The 18,307-nt window shown below is 54.2% G+C and overlaps 1 protein-coding gene across 2 annotated transcripts in view; it reads left to right on the top strand.

Moving 5' to 3' along the window:
- RSU1 (Ras suppressor protein 1) overlaps positions 1–17,620 on the top strand; it is a 149,608-nt gene extending 131,988 nt beyond the window's left edge. For both annotated transcript variants that reach the window (XM_068146389.1, XM_068146388.1), the window contains one exon: positions 17,162–17,620. In XM_068146389.1, coding sequence (XP_068002490.1) covers positions 17,162–17,264 — 103 coding nt within the window. In that variant the 3' untranslated portion in view covers positions 17,265–17,620. The remainder of the gene's footprint in view (positions 1–17,161) is intronic.
- The last annotated feature ends 687 nt before the right edge of the window (positions 17,621–18,307 follow it).

Here is an 18,307-nt window from a genome sequence, read left to right as displayed (position 1 = left end):
GGCTGCAGGAAGCTGGCTGCAGGAAGCTGGCTGCAGGAGAGCGGCTGCAGGAGAGCAGCTGCAGGAGGCTGGCTGCAGGAGAGTGGCTGCAGGAGAGCGGCTGCAGGAGAGTGGCTGCAGGAGAGTGGCTGCAGGAGAGCGGCTGCAGGAGGCTGACTGCAGGAGAGTGGCTGCAGGAGGGTGGCTGCAGGAGAGTGGCTGCAGGAGGCTGGCTGCAGGAGGCTGGCTGCAGGAGAGTGGCTGCAGGAGGGCGGCTGCAGGAGAGCGGCTGCAGGAGAGCGGCTGCAGGAGAGTGGCTGCAGGAGAGTGGCTGCAGGAGGCTGGCTGCAGGAGAGTGGCTGCAGGAGAGCGGCTGCAGGAGGGCGGCTGCAGGAGAGTGGCTGCAGGAGGGCAGCTGCAGGAGAGTGGCTGCAGCACAGCAGTGTGGTTTATTTCCTGTGTTCACTCCCTGGCCAGGGTTAGTCTGAGAACAGGCAGAGGGCCCTGAGGGAGGTCCCAGCAGCGTGGTGTGGATCAGTGGAGCACAGTGCTGACACCTCTGCTGCATGCTTGTGGAGCCACAGCTACGTAAGGCCAAGGGTTGTGGTGATGCAGATGAGCTCAGGAAGCAGAGCATGGTCCCTGCTCACTTCTGTGGTCTGTGTGCTTCCTGCTGGTGCATTTTCCTCTGCACCCACCTGTGCAGGCTTGTGCCCATGGAACGGAGCCTGCTTATGCAGCTTCTGTGGCTCTTCATTCCTTCTGATGGGTTGGCTGGAGGATGCCACTCAGGGAGGCTCTAGATGCCATTGAGATGGAGATCAGGGACAATTGGGTTGAGTGCTTGTGGGTGAGAATTAGAGGGAAGACCAGCAGGGCAGACATCCTGGCTGGAGTCCGTTGTAGACCACCCAACCAGGAGGAAGATGTTGATGAAGCATTCTATAGACAGCTTAAGGCTGTCTCAAGATCACCTGATCTTGTTCTCATGGGCGACTTCAACCTGCCTGACATCTGCTGGGATCTCAACACAGCAGAGAGGAGGCAGCCTAGGAGGTTCTTAGAGTGCATGGAGGACAGCTTCTTATCCCAGGTGCTGCGCGAGCCTACCAGGGGCAAGGCTGTGCTTGACCTCCTCTTCACCAACAGGGAAGGGCTGGTGGGGATGTGGTGGTCAGAGGGTGTTTAGGGGCCATGACCTCCTCTTCACCAACAGGGAAGTGCTGGTGGGGATGTGGTGGTCGGAGGGTGTTTAGGGGCCATGACCTCCTCTTCACCAACAGGGAAGTGCTGGTGGGGATGTGGTGGTCAGAGGGTGTTTAGGGGCCATGACCTCCTCTTCACCAACAGGGAAGTGCTGGTGGGGATGTGGTGGTCGGAGGGTGTTTAGGGGCCAGTGACCACGAGATAATTGAATTTTCGGTACTCAGCCAAGCTAAGAGGGGCAGCAAGAAGGCCTCCACTCTGGACTGCTGGAGGGCAGACTTCAGGTTACTCAAGGAACTAACTCAGAGGGTTCCTTGGGATAAAGCCCTTAAAAATAAAGGGGTCCAGGAGAGCTGGACCTGCTTCAGGGAAGAAGTCTTGAAGGGGCAGGAACAGGCTGTGCCAGTGTGCTGGAAGATGAGCCGCCGGGGCAGACGGCCAGCCTGGATGGGCAATGAACTTCTAATAGAACTAAGGGAAAAAAAGAGCGTGTATCATCTTTGGAAGAAAGGCGATGCAACCCATGGAATGTTTAACGATGTTGCTAGGTCATGGAGGAAGAAAATTAGGGAGGCAAAAGCACATTTGGAGCTTAAACTGGCCTCTGCTGTGAAGGACAACAAAAATTCCTTCTATAAATACATTAATAGCAAGAGGAAGGGCAAGGACAACCTCCACTCCTTGGTGAACATGGAGGGAAACGTTGTAACAAAGGATGAGGAAAAGGCAGAGATACTTAACACCTTCTTTGCCTCAATTTTTACTAGCAGGACAGAATTTCTTCCAGACAGCTGGCCTGCAGAACTGGCAGAAGGAGCCAGGGAGCAGCATAGTTTCTCTCAGTTCCAGGAGCAGATAGTTGGAGCTCTCCTCAGCAGCTTGGATCCCCACAAGTCCATGGGACCGGAAGGGATCCATCCTAGGGTGCTGAGAGAGCTGGCAGATGATCTGACCAAGCCACTCTCCATCATTTTCCACTAGTCCTGGCTCACTGGAGAGGTCCCAGAAGACTGGAAGCTGCCAACGTGGTGCCCATCCACAAGAAGGGCTGGTTGGATGAGCCAGGGAATCATAGGCCTGTCAGCCTGACCTCAGTGCCAGACAAGATCATGGAACAGTCATCTTGAGTGCAATCACACAGCACTTACAGGATGGCCAAGGGCTCAGGCCCAGCCAGCATGGATTTAGGAAGGGCAGGTCCTGCCTGACCAACCTGATCTCCTTCCATGCCCAGGTGACTGCCTGGTGGATGTGGGGCAGGCTGTGGATGTGGTCTGCCTGGACTGCAGCAAGGCCTTTGACACTGTCCCCCACAGCAAACTCCTGGCCAAGCTGTCAGCCCCTGGCTTGGACAGCAGCACTCTGAGCTGGGTTAGGAACTGGCTGGAGGCTGAGCCCAGAGAGTGGTGGTGAATGGTGCCACAGCCAGCTGGCAGCCAGGCACCAGTGGTGTGCCCCAGGGATCAGTGCTGAGCCCTGTGCTCTTTAACATCTTTATTGATGATCTGGATGAGGGCATTGAGTCAGTCATCAGTACATTTGCTGACGACACCAAGCTGGGGGCAGGAGTTGATCTGCTGGAGGGTAGAGAGGCTCTGCAGAGGGACCTGGACAGGCTGGACAGATGGGCAGAGGCCAAGGGCAGGAGATTGAACACATCCCAGTGCCAGGTTCTGCACATTGGCCACAGCAACCCCAGGCAGTGCTACAGGCTGGGGTCAGAGTGGCTGAGAGCAGCCAGGCAGAGAGGGACCTGGGGGTGCTGATAGATGGTAGGCTGAACATGAGCCTGCAGTGTGCCCAGGCGGCCAAGAGGGCCAATGGCATCCTGGTCTGCATCAGGAAGAGTGTGGCCAGCAGGAGCAGGGAGGTCATTCTGCCCCTGTACACTGCACTGGTTAGGCCACACCTTGAGTCCTGTGTCCAGTTCTGGGCCCCCCAGTTTAGGAAGGAGGTTGAGCTGCTGGAACGAGTCCAGAGAAGAGCAACAAAGCTGGGGAGGGGTCTGGAGCACAGCCCTGTGAGGAGAGGCTGAGGGAGCTGGGGTTGCTTAGCCTGGAGAAGAGAAGGCTCAGGGGTGACCTCATTGCTCTCTACAACTCCCTGAAGGGAGGTTGTAGACAGGCAGAGGTTGGTCTCTTCTCCCAGGCAGCCAGCAGCAGAACAAGAGGACACAGTCTCAAGCTGTGCCAGGGGAGGTTTAGGCTGGAGGTTAGGAAGAAGTTCTACACAGAGAGAGTGATTGCCCATTGGAATGGGCTGCCCGGGGAGGTGGTGGAGTCACCATCCCTGGAGGTGTTCAGGAGGAGACTTGATGGGGTGCTTGGTGCCATGGGTTAGTTGATTAGGTGGTGTTGGCTGATAGGTTGGCCACAATAATCTTGAAGGTCTCTTCCAACCTGGTCTATTCCATTCCATTCCATTCCATTCCATTCCATTCCATTCCATTCCATTCCATTCCATTCTGCTGGCTCCCTCAGCTGCTGCTGGTACCTGGCACTGCCTGTGCATGAGTGGGGAAGCTGAGTTTGCCCTGTGGGAAGGGAAGGACACAAGTCCTCTGTGGAAGGCTGTGGCAATTCTCAGCCCTGGTGACCTCATGTTCTGACCTGGGAAGTTTCTCCAGGCCAAGCCAACCTCCCAGGTGTGCTGGAAGGTGCAGTCCCAGGTGAGAAGTTCCTCACCACTGCCCGGGCCTGACAGGAATCTGTTCTCTTCCAGACACTCTGAGGCTGCTGTGCCAGGACTGGGCTAGCTAGGGCTGCTTTTAGCTGCAGGATGGATTCTGGAGGTGAAGTCCAATTCATCTTTGTCTCTGCTTCTAAGGGAATAAGCTGAGCATGGCCTGCCCTTTCCATCTCGGTGACAGTTGCATGGAGAGCCCTCTTTGTGCCATGACTGAGACTCCAGAGCTGTGCTGGGTGTTGGTCTGGGTTTCAGAAAGCAGGTGCTGGTGTTCCCTGTGCCTTCCACACCTCCTCTGCCCAGAGCCATGGCTCTTGTCACCTCTGTCAGGCTGGGTATGCAGAGTCATTAGCCAGGTTTGCAAACCCTGCCCTGGACATTTTCCTCTCGAAAAGACCTTTTTGGGGTGGGTTGTTTTTGGCCAGGCTTCTGTGAGCTCCCAGCCGTGCTCAGCTGTGCCTCCCATTGAAAGCCCGTGCCTCCAGAGGCTGCTAGCCTCGGGCAGCGTGAGGAGAAGGCTTGCACCTTCACTGCAGAACTGCCCAGCAAGTGCATGGCACTCTGTCTGGAGTGAAAGCAGTGCTGCTCCTCAGCCTGCAGGGCAGCAGGGCTGGGATTACCCAGGGTGAGAGGGGATGTGTCTCCCCCAGCGGCTGCAGCCCTGTAGGAGGGAAGTGTTTGTGAACCGCAGCTGCCTCGGCTCAGCTCTCCACACGGCCTCTGCCCCGGGGGCGCTCCTGCCACCTCCCCCTGGACAGTGTCCCCTTGCAGCTGCTGCCTTGGAGCTCCAGAGTCGTCACAGCAGGGCTGGTGATGCTCTTGTGAGGAGGACCTCGGGGAGCTCCTGAGTCCAGGCCAGAGTCCCTGTGGGACAGCAGCCTGTAGGGTACGAGAGTGAAATGTGGCACGGGGGGGTTGAGGCTTTCCGTGTACAGCAGAGCCTGGGGCTGAGGGATGCAGCACAAGGGAGCCCTGTGGGAGACACGTGGGCTGGGTGGGAGGGTGCACAGGAGCTCCAGGATGGATTGGCTGAGTGCTTTGCTTGCTGGGATGTGGAGTGGCCTTAGGCAGGGATTTGCAGTGAGTCAGCACTGGGCTGTGTGACTCAGCAGTCTGTGATGGGAGGCAGCCTGTCGGTGTGCAGGGAGGGCATGGAGTGGCACTGGCTGCTTTGGATGCTTTCATCTGGCATTTTAAGATGCCTCCCTGTGAGTGTCTGCATGGCACCAGCTGCCCACTGTTAGCTGAGCAGAGCAGCTGAGCAGCTCCCAGCAGACACCAGGAAGCTCTCTGCAGAGCTGGCTTCCTCAGGCAGGGGTCCACTGTGGCCACACTGGATGCACAGCTCTGTACCCTTGCTGCATCTAATGCCAGACCATGGAACTAGATACAAAATGAGCTAAACCAAATGGGGAGGGGTGATCATCAGCTCACCTGTTGGGGCTAAGACCCCAGAAAGCACTTGAGGGGTTTAGGGATTTCAGGTGATGCAGAAACTCTTTGAAAGGTGAAGACAGGACTTGGCTGGATTGGGGAGGGTGGTGTCAGAGCAAACTCTGCAGGAGCTTTGGGTTATGGAGATTACTGGGCAGGGGACTGGCATGGCAACACAGCCCAGACTTTACACTTGGCAGTGCCCTGAAGCTGGGCTCTGGGCTGGGGGAGCTGGAGGCAGTCTACAGTGTCAAGCACAGCAGAGTGTGAGGGACAAGAGAGGAGGGCGAAGTGTCACAGCCCTGGAAACACTGGAGCAGCTGTGCAGCAGGCTGAGCAGCCCAGAGGCTCTGCAGTGCCTCTCACCAGCCAGGGCTGCCCCTGGCCCACAGCATGAGCACAGAGCTGCTGCACACAGGTGAGAGCCCAGAGCTGGAAGGAACTTGCAGAATGCTTCAGATGATGAACATCTCTGACACTGCTGCCATCTGCTCTCAGAGCACTTGCAAACAAGGGGCAAAAAAATAGCTGAATAACATGAGTCACTCCTGCCTGGTGCTCTTTGTTAACAGGCCTAAAGCTCCAGCTTGCCACCTGGGTGTGCGTGGAACCAGGGCTGCATTTTACCCATGCCACAGCCCTCTTAATGTGAACCATCTGACCTATGCCACAGGCAAGAAAGATGAATTCATAGAATCAGAGAAGGCTTTGGGTAAGAGGAGACCTCTAAAAGTCATCCAGTCCAACCTCCTGCACTCAGCAGGGACATCCTCCACTGGATCAGGTTGCCCAGAGCCCTCTCCAGCCTCACCTTGAATATCTCCAGCCATGGAGCCTCAACCACCTCCCTGGGCAACCTGTTCCAGTGTTCCACCACCCTCCTGCTGCAGAACTTGTTCCTCACATCCAATCTCAATCTGCTCTGCTCTAGTTTGAAGCCATTGCCCCTGGTCCTGTCCCTGCAGGCCTCTGCAAACAGTCTCTCTGCAGCCTTCTTGTAGCCCCTTCAGGTCCTGGCAGGCTGCTATTAGGTCTCCCTGGAGCCTTCTCCAGGCTGCACACCCCCAGCTCCCTCAGCCTGTCCTCATAGCAGAGCTGTTCCAATCCCCTGAGCATTTCTGTGGCCTCCTCTGGACCCTCTCCATCAGGTCCAGGTCCTTCCTGCATTGAGGGCTCCAGCGCTGGCCCCAGCCCTGCAGATGAGGTTTCCCCCAGGGCAGAGCAGAGGGGCAGGATCCTCTCTCTCCATCTCTGGCCACACAGCTTTGGATGAAGCCCAGGCTGCCATTGGCCTCCTGTGCTGCAGTCTCACACTGCCTGCTGCTGCCCAGATTGCTCTTGTTGAGGTTCAAGTCATTGGCAAGCTCCCCAGATGAGATGATTCTTGCACAGTAATTCTAACCCCCAGTGGTTTCCTCCACAGCACATTGCTCACAAGATAAACCCCTGTACCTGTGCCCTTCCTGGGGGGAGCTGTGGTTTGAGCAGAGGGAAACAGGCCAGGCCCAGGCTCAGAGGATGCCAGGAGCAGCAACAACCTCTGCAGAGTCTGCCAGGGCAAAGGCAGCTTGCAGTGAGTGCTTGGGAAGTGTCACCCAGGGTAGCTACTGTCTGTCAGTCTTGCAAGCACTTCTTGCAGCTTTGGGTCTCTAGCAGCTTTCCCCTGTCCTGCTTTAGCAGCTGGGGCTGGAGACCATCCCATTGAGGTGCCTGTGAACAGCTCCCTTTGAAGCTGCAGCTGGGCACTGATAGCCACCTGGGCTTGGGCACAGTGAGCAGCACTGGAATGCTTCCCCTTTGTCTCTCAGGCTGCAGAGCGCTCTGGGGGGTGGCATCTCACCAGGATCACAGTGACATGTGCCCATCCTTTTCTTTCTGCACTCACCCTGGAGGTCTATTGCAGGCACCAGCTGAAAGCAGTGTTCCTCACATGGCTCCTCCTGAGAGCCTCTTTCAGAGCACTTGAGCTGCAGAACTTGAGCTGCTGTGTGCATCAGAGGCTGTGCAGCCTTCAGCTGTGCTGTTGTGCAAGAGAGGAACGTTCCAGCAGTTGTGCTGAAGGTGGCCTTTGGAAGTGGCTCTTTCACAGAATCACAGACACAGTGTTAGGGGCTGGGAGGGACCTCCAGAGCTCACCCAGCCCAACCCCTGCCAGAGCAGGAGCACCCAGGGCAGCTCACACAGGAACACAGCCAGGCAGGTCTTGAACATCTCCAGAGAGGGAGACTCCACAACCCCCCTGGGCAGCCTGCCCCAGGCCTCTGTCACCCTCACAGGGAAAAACTTTCTCCTGTTTCCATGGCACTTCCTCTGCCTCAGCTTCCACCACTGCCCCTTGTGCTGGCACTGGGCAGCACCCAGCAGAGCCTGGCTCCAGCCTCTGGGCACTGCCCCTGCACATCTTGAGCAGCAGCAAGGAGCTCACCCTCAGGCTCCTCCTCTCCAAGCCTAAGAGCCCTCAGCTGCCTCAGGCTCTCCTCCTGAGGAAGATCTTCCACTGCCTGCAGCAGCTCTGTGGCTCTGTGCTGGACTCTCTCAAGCAGTTCCCTGAGGTCCCTCTTGAGCTGAGGGGCCCAGAACTGGACACAACATTGCAGATGTGGCCTCAGCAGGGCAGAGCAGTGGGGGAGGAGAACCTCTCTGACCTACTGACCACAGCCCTTCTAATGCAGCCCAGGCTAGCACTGGCCGTGGTGGCCACCAGAGCACATTGCTGGTCATGGTCCTGATGAATGTTCACCATGGGGGTTTGTTGGTTTGGGTTTGTTTTAATGCAGAGCTGTTGGTAGCAGGGCTGTGTGCTCTCAGGGCTCCATGCCTGATCCTAGGCTGTAACCTGCAACATTTAGCAATTTGTAGTTTAATTTAGAAGGATCACCTGCTTTCCTAAGTGCCTAACTAATGTGGCAGGCTGCAGTTATTGATTCTCTCTGAATTTATTACAAGAGAGCTGGATTCACTCTTTCCCCCTGGGAACGCTGCTCCTGCACTGCATGCCTGCTCCTGACAGCTTAGGCCCCTGATACATAACCAAAGGCCTTGCCTAATATCCTGGCAATTTTCTCAGGGGATCTTTATTAAGTAAAAGCTTCATTAAAGGAGACAATGATGAAGTTTAATGAGCATCCTTCTCACTTGATGCTGTTGGTTTTGCTGCAGCAGCTGTGGTGCTCTCATTTGTTACTTGCAGGGGGGCAGGCAGGGGATGCAGGCAGGGTTTGTTTGTGCTGATGTCTGCACACAAAGACACATTTCTGTTCATGAGAGATGCTTGCTATGAAGAACCTGCAAAAGGAAATCTCTGTCAGAGGGCATTCTGCATCTTCACTCTTGCATTTAACCTTTCACTTTACCATCACGAGGAGGCCTCCAGTCATACTGCAGCTGCTCAGTCTGCAAAGCCTCAGCAGTCTGTGAGCTGTGGTTCTGACTTGCTGCACACCACAGACATCTCCCCCCCCCTACTCTGCCTCAGGGAGGCCTCACCTGGAATATTGCATCCAGCTCTGGGCTCCCCAGTTCAGGAGGGACAGGGATCTGCTGGAGGGAGTCCAAGGGAGGGCTACAAGGATGCTGCAGGGCCTGCAGCACTGCCTGGGGAGGAGAGGCTGAGAGCCTTAGTCTGGAGAGGAGGAGGCTGATAGGGATCTGATCAATGTCTATCAATAGCTGAGGGCTGGGGGTCAGGAAGGAAGGGACAGGGACAGCCTCTGCTCACTGTGCCCTGGGATAGGCCAAGGGGCAATGGATGGAAACTGCAGCACAGGAGGTTCCAGCTCCACATGAGGAGGAACTTCTGCACTGTGAGGGTCCCAGAGGCCTGGAGCAGGCTGCCCAGAGAGGTTGTGGAGTCTCCTTCTGTGGAGCCTTTGCAGCCCTGTCTGGATGTGTTCCTGTGTGACCTGTGCTGGATTCTATGGTCTTGCTCTGGCAGGGGGTTGGACTGGAAGCTCTCCAGAGGTCCTTCCAACCCCTGACACCCTGGGAGCCTGAGAAATGTCTGCAGTCCAGGCTTTCTGTCTGAGCTGAGGGCTGGCCTGTGAGCTGTGTGCAGTGTGCTGCTCAGAGCTGTACCAGCCCCATGAACATGTGGCATTGCAAGACACCAAGTGAGAAGGTGCTGCCACGAATCCCTTCTGGGCATTTACCTCAGGAACCTGCCTCGAGACAGCAGCCACGACCTGCCTGAGGGCTGCTTTGGCTGTCTGTGGAGACCACCTGACCACGAAGGGGCTGCTGATACAAGGAGCTGTGTCAAGCTGGCATCTCCTCAGCTCAGCCCCAGGAAGTGCCTGGTGCCTGTCCTGAGCTGAGCTCTGCTGCTGAGGCCGGTGTGGGGCTCTGTCTCTGCCAGACGTGTTGGGTTAGCAGAGCCTGCCCACAGCCGCTCGCTGCAGCTTGGCTGACAGTTGGTGATGGGAAGGCTCTGCTGCCAGGGGCTGCATTCTTCCAGGAGCTAGCCAAAGCCTGGAGGACTGCACATGTCATCTCCAGCCATAGAATCACAGAATCAAGCAGGTTGGAAAAGACTTTGGAGATCACCAAGTCCAACCTATTACCTAACCCCTCCTGACAACTAAACCATGGCACCAAGTGCCACATCCAATCCTTTTTTTGAACACCTCCAGGGACAGGGACTCCACCACCTCCCTGGGCAGCACATCCCAGTGGCCAATTATACTTTCTGGGAAGAACTTTCTCCTCACCTCAAGCCTAAACTTTCCCTGTGCAGCTTGAGACTGTGTCCTCTTGTTCTGGTGCTGGGTGCCTGGGAGAAGAGACCAACCCCCACCTGGCTACAACCTCCCTTCAGGGAGTTGTAGAGAGCAATGAGGTCTCCCCTGAGCCTCCTCTTCTCCAGGCTAAGCAACCCCAGCTCCCTCAGCCTCTCCTCACAGGGTTGTGCTCAAGGCCTCTCCCCAGCCTCATTGCCTGTCTCTGGACACCTTCCAGCATCTCAATGTCCTTCTTAAACTGAGGAGCCCAGAACTGGACACAGTACTCGAGGTGTGGCCTAACCAGTGCTGAGCACAGGGCACAATGACCTCCCTGCTCCTGCTGGCCACACTGTTCCCCATGCAGGCCAGGATGCCATGCTGCAGCCCAGGGCATACATAGGTGCTCCTGTCATGCAGGTAGTTTGTGCCCTGTGGGAATCAACTCCATCAGGTGTTGGTTGATTGCTTGCTTTGGGGTTCTGTTGGTTAGGTTGGTTGCTTGCTTTGGGGTTCTGTTGGTTAGGTTGGTTGCTTTGGGGTTTTTGTTGGTTAGGTTGGTTGCTTGCTTTGGGGTTCTGTTGGTTAGGTTGCTTGGTTGCTTTGGGGTTTTGTTGGTTAGGTTGCTTGCTTTGGGGTTTTGTTGGTTAGGTTGGTTGCTTGCTTTGGGGTTCTGTTGGTTAGGTTGCTTGCTTTGGGGTTCTGTTGGTTAGGTTGGTTGCTTTGGGGTTCTGTTGGTTAGGTTGGTTGCTTTGGGGTTTTGTTGGTTAGGTTGGTTGCTTTGGGGTTTTGTTGGTTAGGTTGGTTGCTTTGGGGTTCTGTTGGTTAGGTTGCTTGCTTTGGGGTTTTGTTGGTTAGGTTGCTTGCTTTGGGGTTCTGTTGGTTAGGTTGGTTGCTTTGGGGTTTTGTTGGTTAGGTTGGTTGCTTTGGGGTTCTGTTGGTTAGGTTGGTTGCTTTGGGGTTTTGTTGGTTAGGTTGCTTGCTTTGGGGTTTTGTTGGTTAGGTTGGTTGCTTTGGGGTTCTGTTGGTTAGGTTGCTTGCTTTGGGGTTTTGTTGGTTAGGTTGCTTGCTTTGGGGTTTTGTTGGTTAGGTTGGTTGCTTTGGGGTTTTTGTTGGTTAGGTTGGTTGCTTGCTTTGGGGTTTTGTTGGTTAGGTTGCTTGCTTTGGGGTTTTGTTGGTTAGGTTGGTTGCTTGCTTTGGGGTTTTGTTGGTTAGGTTGGTTGCTTGCTTTGGGGTTTTGTTGGTTAGGTTGCTTGGTTGCTTTGGGGTTTTGTTGGTTAGGTTAGTTGCTTGCTTTGGGGTTTTGTTGGTTAGGTTAGTTGCTTGCTTTGGGGTTCTGTTGGTTAGGTTGGTTGCTTTGGGGTTTTGTTGGTTAGGTTGCTTGCTTTGGGGTTCTGTTGGTTAGGTTGCTTGCTTTGGGGTTTTGTTGGTTAGGTTGGTTGCTTGCTTTGGGGTTTTGTTGGTTAGGTTGGTTGCTTGCTTTGGGGTTCTGTTGGTTAGGTTGGTTGCTTGCTTTGGGGTTTTGTTGGTTAGGTTGCTTGCTTGCTTTGGGGTTTTTGTTGGTTAGGTTGGTTGCTTGCTTTGGGGTTTTTGTTGGTTAGGTTGGTTGCTTGCTTTGGGGTTTTGTTGGTTAGGTTGGTTGCTTTGGGGTTTTTGTTGGTTAGGTTGGTTGCTTGGTTGCTTTTTTCCCTTTTTGGTCTTTTTTTTCCCATGGGAGCTCTAAAAGTGGTGCCTGGCTTTGTGCCCCAAGTTCACTGGAGATGGTGAGTTCTCTTTTCTCTAGTGTAACAGCAGGCAAATGCTGTCCCAGAGGCATTATCACAGTCATTATTGTATTTAAATGTTGTTGTGACACCATATGTCTCCTCAGATTTGATGTGTGCAAACACAAGAGAGAGTCCCTGCCTGTGAAGGCTTCTGCAAGCTAAATATGTCTGATCCCTGCTCTTTGTGTGGCAGGCTCCTGTGATAGCTTGTGAAGCATTCCTCTGCAGCTCAGATAGCAGTGTGCAGCTGAAACTTCCTTGAAATGTTGCCAGAGAAACCTAAGTAGGTGTCTTTGATTTGCTTGTTTCAAACCCAGCCCCCCATTTCCCTGGGTGATGCTCCCCTGCACACAGGAGTGGTTGGGCATGGGAATCAGTGAAAGGGACATGGAAGTGCTGCAGGTGCCTGCAGCTCAGGCACCCCTGCTGCTTCTACCAGTATTTGTGTGGGGTGGAGGGAGCTGCTGGAGTACCACTAGCACTGGATATGGTAAGGAGCAAATGCCAAAGAATGCCACTAATTATGAGGCCAAGGGCAGCCTGGGCTGCATCCAAAGCAGTGTGGCCAGAGATGGAGAGAGAGGATCCTGCCCCTCTGCTCTGCTCTGGGGAGACCTCACCTGCAGGGCTGGGGCCAGCTCTGGAGACCTCCACTCAGGAAGGGCCTGGACCTGATGGAGCTGGTCCAGAAAATGCTCATGGGGTTGGAGCAGCTCCACTATAAGGACAGGCTGAGGGAGCTGGGGGTGTTCAGCCTGGAGAAGAGAAGGCTCCAGGGAGACCTAAGAGCAGCCTGCCAGTACTTGAAGGCTGCAGAGGGACTGCTTGCAAAGGCCTGCAGGGACAGGACCAGGGGCAATGGCTTCAAACTAGAGCAGAGCAGATTGAGATTGGATGTGAGGAACAAGTTCTGCAGCAGGAGGGTGGTGGAACACTGGCACAGGTTGCCCAGGGAGGTGGTTGAGGCTCCATGCCTGGAGATGTTCAAGGTGAGGCTGGACAGGGCTCTGGGCAACCTGATCTAGCTGGGGATGTCCCTGCTGAGTGCAGAGGGGTTGGACTGGATGAGCTCTGGAGGTCCCTTCCAAGCCAGAGCAGTCTGTGGTTCTGTGGATGTGTACAGGGCAGCTGGGACTTTTACTGCCAGACAATGCCATGGCAGCTGCACCTCATGCTGCAGACAAAAGTCTTTGCCCAAGTAACCACAGCTCTGAGCTTCATTCAAAATTGTCAGTGTCTGGTTTCTGTGCTTCAGAAGCATCCAGTCAGGAGAATTTCCATTGGAGACCCTTGTTGAGAATAAATTCACTCATTTGAGTCCTTCCAGTCCACAATCTGGAGCAGTGGCTCTGAGAAAGCAGGAAATGAGAGGCAGAATGAATGCCAGAGGTGTCACCTGAGAAGGAAATGCATCTGGAGTTTCCAAAGCAGAAAAGTGGCCTGGACAACCTGAGCAGAACAGGGAATGTAACACCTGAAAACCACTAAAGCTCTTACAGTCCACTCTGGGTTGGCACTAACAGGGCAAGGGGTAGCAGCAGGGGGAAGACAGGACAGTGGCAGGGGACTTCTGTTCCCATCTGCCAAGCAGTTCTGTGCTCAGACAGTGTGACTTAGAGGATTCTCTCTCAATTCAGTGCTTAAAGTCCCAGGTGGGAACTTTCTTACTGTGTGAGAACCCCCTCACATTCTGCTCTGAATTTAATAGCACTTCTACAGCCAAAGCCCAGCTCGAGCAGGAAGCCAGTGTCTGGCTGCTGGTGCTCAGAGCTCAGCAGCATTTCCACTGCTCTGCTGGCAAACTTCTCTAAGGTGCAAAATGATGGCTGGCAGGGGTCAGCTGCTCTGATGCAGGCTGCTGAGAGCAAGGTGCTGCTGCTTTCCTGCCTGTTTCTGCTCTGGATTGGTCTCTGATGGGACAGCCTGCTGCAGTGACACTTCTGTGCTCATAGTGTTCCCTGGCACCAAAAGGCCTCCTTCCATATCTTCCCTCCTTGGACTCCCCAAACTGGGGGCACTGGTGGTGAGCATCAGGAAGAGTGTGGCCAGCAGGAGCAGGGAGGTCATTCTGCCCTGTGCTCAGCACTGGTTAGGCCACACCTTGAGTCCTGTGTCCAGTTCTGGGCTCCTCAGTTTAAGAAGGACATTGAGAGACTTGAAGGTGTCCAGAGAAGGGCAACAAGGCTGGGGAGAGGCCTTGAGCACAGCCCTGTGAGGAGAGGCTGAGGGAGCTGGGGTTGCTTAGCCTGGAGAAGAGGAGGCTCAGGGGAGACCTTCTTGCTCTCTCCAACTCCCTGAAGGGAGGTTGTAGCCAGGTGGGGCTTGGTCTCTTCTCCCAGGCACCCAGCACCAGAACAAGAGGACACAGTCTCAAGCTGTGCAGGGGGGAGTTGAGGCTTGACCTTGGACAGAAGTTCTTCCCAGACAGAGAGATTGGCCTTTGGAGTGGCCCAGGGAGGTGGTGGGGTCAACATGCCTGAAGGTTTTTAAGAAGGGATTGGGTGAGGCACTCAGTGCCATGGTCTGGTTGATTAGTCAGGGTTGGGTGGTCAGTTGGACTTGATGATCTTGGAGGTCTCTGCCCACCTGGTTGATCCTGTGGTTCTGTGAACACCTTCCAGAAGAGGCCAGGTGCTCAGGGTGGGTGTTGCATTGGTCCCAGGCTGAGACACAGCCTTGTGCTGCTGGGCTGCATCTCTGATGAAGAGAGGCCCCTGTGTGATGTATCCCCTCATAGCCATGCAGTTCCTGTGGAGGGTCAGGGCTGTCTGTGTGCGTTAGCAAAGGCCTTCCCATCCCCTCCTGATGGCCACATCAAATTGCAGCGAGGGGAAGCAATGTCCTAGTCTGCAGTTGTGTTTCCTTGAGCAAGGCTGGGTGGGTACCCTGCACCTTGACAGCAGCCTGCTTAGCAGCATGATGTAACCCCACAGCTGCTGCAGAGGTGCTGCTGCTCCACCCCACCCTGCTACATCCTCTGATCCCATCCTGAAATCCAGGACCCTCAGCCTCAAAGTCTTTTCTAGAGACAGCAAAACCAGGCTTGGAGTGGGTGGTAATTTTTGACTCCTGACAGCAGAATAGAATGGTTCCAGCTGGCAGGGACCTACAGCTTTCATCCAGTCCCACTGCCTGGACAGTGCAGAGCTGAGCAAGGTGAAGCATGTTGTTCAGGGCATTGTCCAAATGCCTCTCAAACACTGACAGGCTTGGGGCATCACCTGCCCCTCCAGGAAGCCTGTTCTGGTCTTTGGCCACTGTCTTGGTAAAGAAATGCTTCCTAGTGTCCACTCTAAACTTCTCCTGGCACAGCTGTGAGCTGTGTCCACATGTCCTACCCCTGGGTCCCATAGAAAAGCGATCAGCACCTCCCTCTCCCCTCCTGCTCTGGAAGCTGTAGAGGATGAGGTGACACCAATCACCCCCATGGCCATGCCTTGCCTCACAGTGACTCAAGAGGAGCTGTGTTTGCATCCTTGCTCTGTCTCTTGCCTGCAGTTAACTGCATAGTCCAGCAGCCCCTGCAGAGGAAGGAGGACCCATCCCCAGCTGAAATGAGCTTCAGCCTGCAAAGGGAAGGGTAACCAAAGAGTCACCTCATCTCCACAATACCTGCTGGGGGTGCTAGCCACTGCAGAACTGTGTCCCAGGTCATGCTTTCTGGAACTGTGTCTCAGGACATGCTTCCTGATAAGCACAACATTCCATGAGTAACTAAGTCTGCCCCAACATGAGTAAGGCATCATAGAATCAGCCAGGTTGGAGAAGGCCTAAGATCATTGAGTTCATCAGCCCAGCACCACCATGGCCATTAAACCATGTCCCAAAGTTCCACATCCACATGTCTCTCGAACACCTCCAGAGATGATGACTCCACCACTTCCCTGAGCCTACTCTGCAGCTCTGCCTGCTCCTTGTTTGCAGCTGGGGCAGGACAGACATGCAGGCTACATGTGGGGCAGAGTCTGTGTGAGGGGGCTGAGGACCCAGACACAGGAATGTGGAGGACTTGGCTTCTCTGGCAGCAGTGCTGGCAGCTACCCATCCAGATTCTGACACATCCAAAGGCAGCTCAGGAATACTCAGAGTTTCAGCACCAGAACAAGAGGACACAGTCTCAGGCTGCGCCTGAGTGATTGCCCATTGGAATGGGCTGCCCGGGGAGGTGGTGGAGTCGCCGTCACTGGAGGTGTTCAGGAGGAGACTTGATGGGGTGCTTGGTGCCATGGGTTAGTTGTTTAGGTGGTGTTGGATGATAGGTTGGACTTGATGATCTTGAAGGTCTCTTCCAACCTGGTCTATTCTATTCTATTCTATTCTATTCTATTCTATTCTATTCTATTCTATTCTATTCTATTCTATTCTATTCTATTCTGTTCTCAACCCTGAGCCCTGCTGGGGACAAAGCCCACCAAGATGTGGAGGCTGCTGTGGGAGCTGGTGCCACTGCCTTCTTCAGCAGCAGAATTCCTATCAAGTGGTGGAAGTTAGTGTCCAGCTTGCTGGCAACAACCTGGAATGGGATCAGGGTGGACACTGAGCAGCACTGTGCTGGAGCCTTAGCAGGGCCAGAGCCTTCAGGGGGATTTCAGTGTTGGTGTCAACACTGGCAGTGTTTATAGAGCTGAATGAGCTGTTCCCTTCTAGGTAGAGTGCCACCCCCGCAGAGTACATCTCCAGAAGCATTTGCTGTCAGTAAGGGAAGTTGAGTTTGAGCTCTGTTTATTTTTGGTAGGTTTTTAATTTAGTTCAATCAGGATTACTCATAAATTATCTATTAATTACTGTGTGATATTTAGCAAGAGCCTCTCAGCCATGTAGTCTGTTTAGCTGTGCTGTGAACACTACCCATCTTAATTGTAGGGTACTTTGTCAACATTTAATCAGTGGTACTTACTAATGTGGCATTGATGTGTTGGTAGCTGTCCCAGGACCATCAATCAGGTGTGAGCAGCAGAGGTGGCTGTGACACCATTGCTCTCTGTCACATTACCAAGCCCTTGGGTTTTCTGCCTCCAGCCGCTGCTCACGTTGCTCTAAGTGGGCACTCTGTCTCTGCAGTTCAGCCCAATTTTTGTCACTGTCAGCTGGAATACACATGCCTGCAGCCTCCCAAGCCTTAATGCCATCAGTGCAGAGTAAAGGTTGCCAGTTTCTGAAGGCAGAGCCGATTGCTCCTTTGCTTCCCCAAGCGCTGCTCTGCCCAGCGCCGCTGGCCTGGGGAGCCAGGGCAGAGCTGCTGCTAGGGACCGCAGCCTGGGATCTGATGGAAGAATCTGTGTGAAGATGACCTTCCTGTCTGTGCGTTGCTCAGGGGGCTGCAGGGCAGCAGCCATGCTCAGGGCTTGTCTGACAGACCCTCTCCTTCCCTTGCAGCCTCTACGGCAGACACATGCAGGCCAACCCCGAGCCGCCGAAGAAGAACAACGACAAGTCCAAGAAGATCAGCCGCAAGCCGCTGGCAGCCAAGAACAAATAAGTGCCTGGCCCCTGCCTCTGCTTTCCTACCTTTTGCATTGCTCTTGCATGTGCCTGTAACGTTCCTGTGCACCTCCTGTTGCTCAGGAGAAAGCAGACAGCAGGGCTAAAGCAGCTGACTGTGTGTGCTGCTTCCAAGGAGCCTGCTCACGGAGTGCCTCACCGCACGCTGCCCTGCTTGTGGGCTCTGTAATAGCCACGGAGCACATCCCTGTCAAAGGCTGTCTCCTGTCTGCTTATGTGTGCATTAATCTCCTCTCCTCACCTCTGTGGTTGTCAGTGTCCTGCTGACATCAGGGACTTTGGACCTTTGTTATACAATATTCCAAGTGCTTTTAATAAAAACCCTTTCTTAGTGTTGTGTTTTGCTTTCCTCAGCAGGCTGCTGAAGAGCAAGTGGCTGGAGGGATGTTTGTGACCACCTGCCTGCAGTGTGTGCATCCCCTGTGCAGGGATGTGACAGAGCCTCAGCTGGTACAAGTCAGGCAAAGTGCAAAGTATTCCAGTCAAGGAGTGAAAAACAAACCCAGTTTCTATTTCATGTTTACACTCTTAGGTGCTGCTTGCTTGCCTCCAATGTTATTTTGAAATCCAGGAGTAGAGGAAGGGAGAGAGGGAGGAAAGGGGAAAAAAATCTCTGTAAAGAGCTGCCAATTGCCAACCTCGATTCAGGGAAAGAGAACTTCCTTGTTTGAAGAAAATTACATTCCTGCCAATTTGGTAAGTGGTTGTTTGTGGGGTTGTTCTAGGCAGAAACCCCAAATAATCTATTTAATCTCTGCTGAAAGTGCTTGCGCTGAGGAGTGCTTCCAAATGGCTTTTGAAAATGCCACAGGTTCTATATTTATCTGTAGAAAGCCAGCACTGCAACCCAGCGCAGAAAGTGCAAACAGTTTAACAGCTCCAACAGCTTCAGGTCCTAGCAGTGGGGAAGCAAAAGCTAACATCCACAGGCAGTGATTGCCAAACAGCTTTCAGTCTGAGCAGAGCAAAGGCTCCCCAGGCAACCCAAGGGTTTCTGATGCCACGAGTTTCATACCTCAG

Source organism: Melanerpes formicivorus, unplaced genomic scaffold (assembly GCF_026170545.1).
Source record: "Melanerpes formicivorus ecotype bairdi unplaced genomic scaffold, bMelFor1.0.p_v2 SCAF_13, whole genome shotgun sequence".
In the NCBI taxonomy this organism is placed as follows: domain Eukaryota; kingdom Metazoa; phylum Chordata; class Aves; order Piciformes; family Picidae; genus Melanerpes; species Melanerpes formicivorus.
Note: the sequence above shows the minus strand (reverse complement) of the source record. Positions and strands in the feature narration are given on the sequence as shown.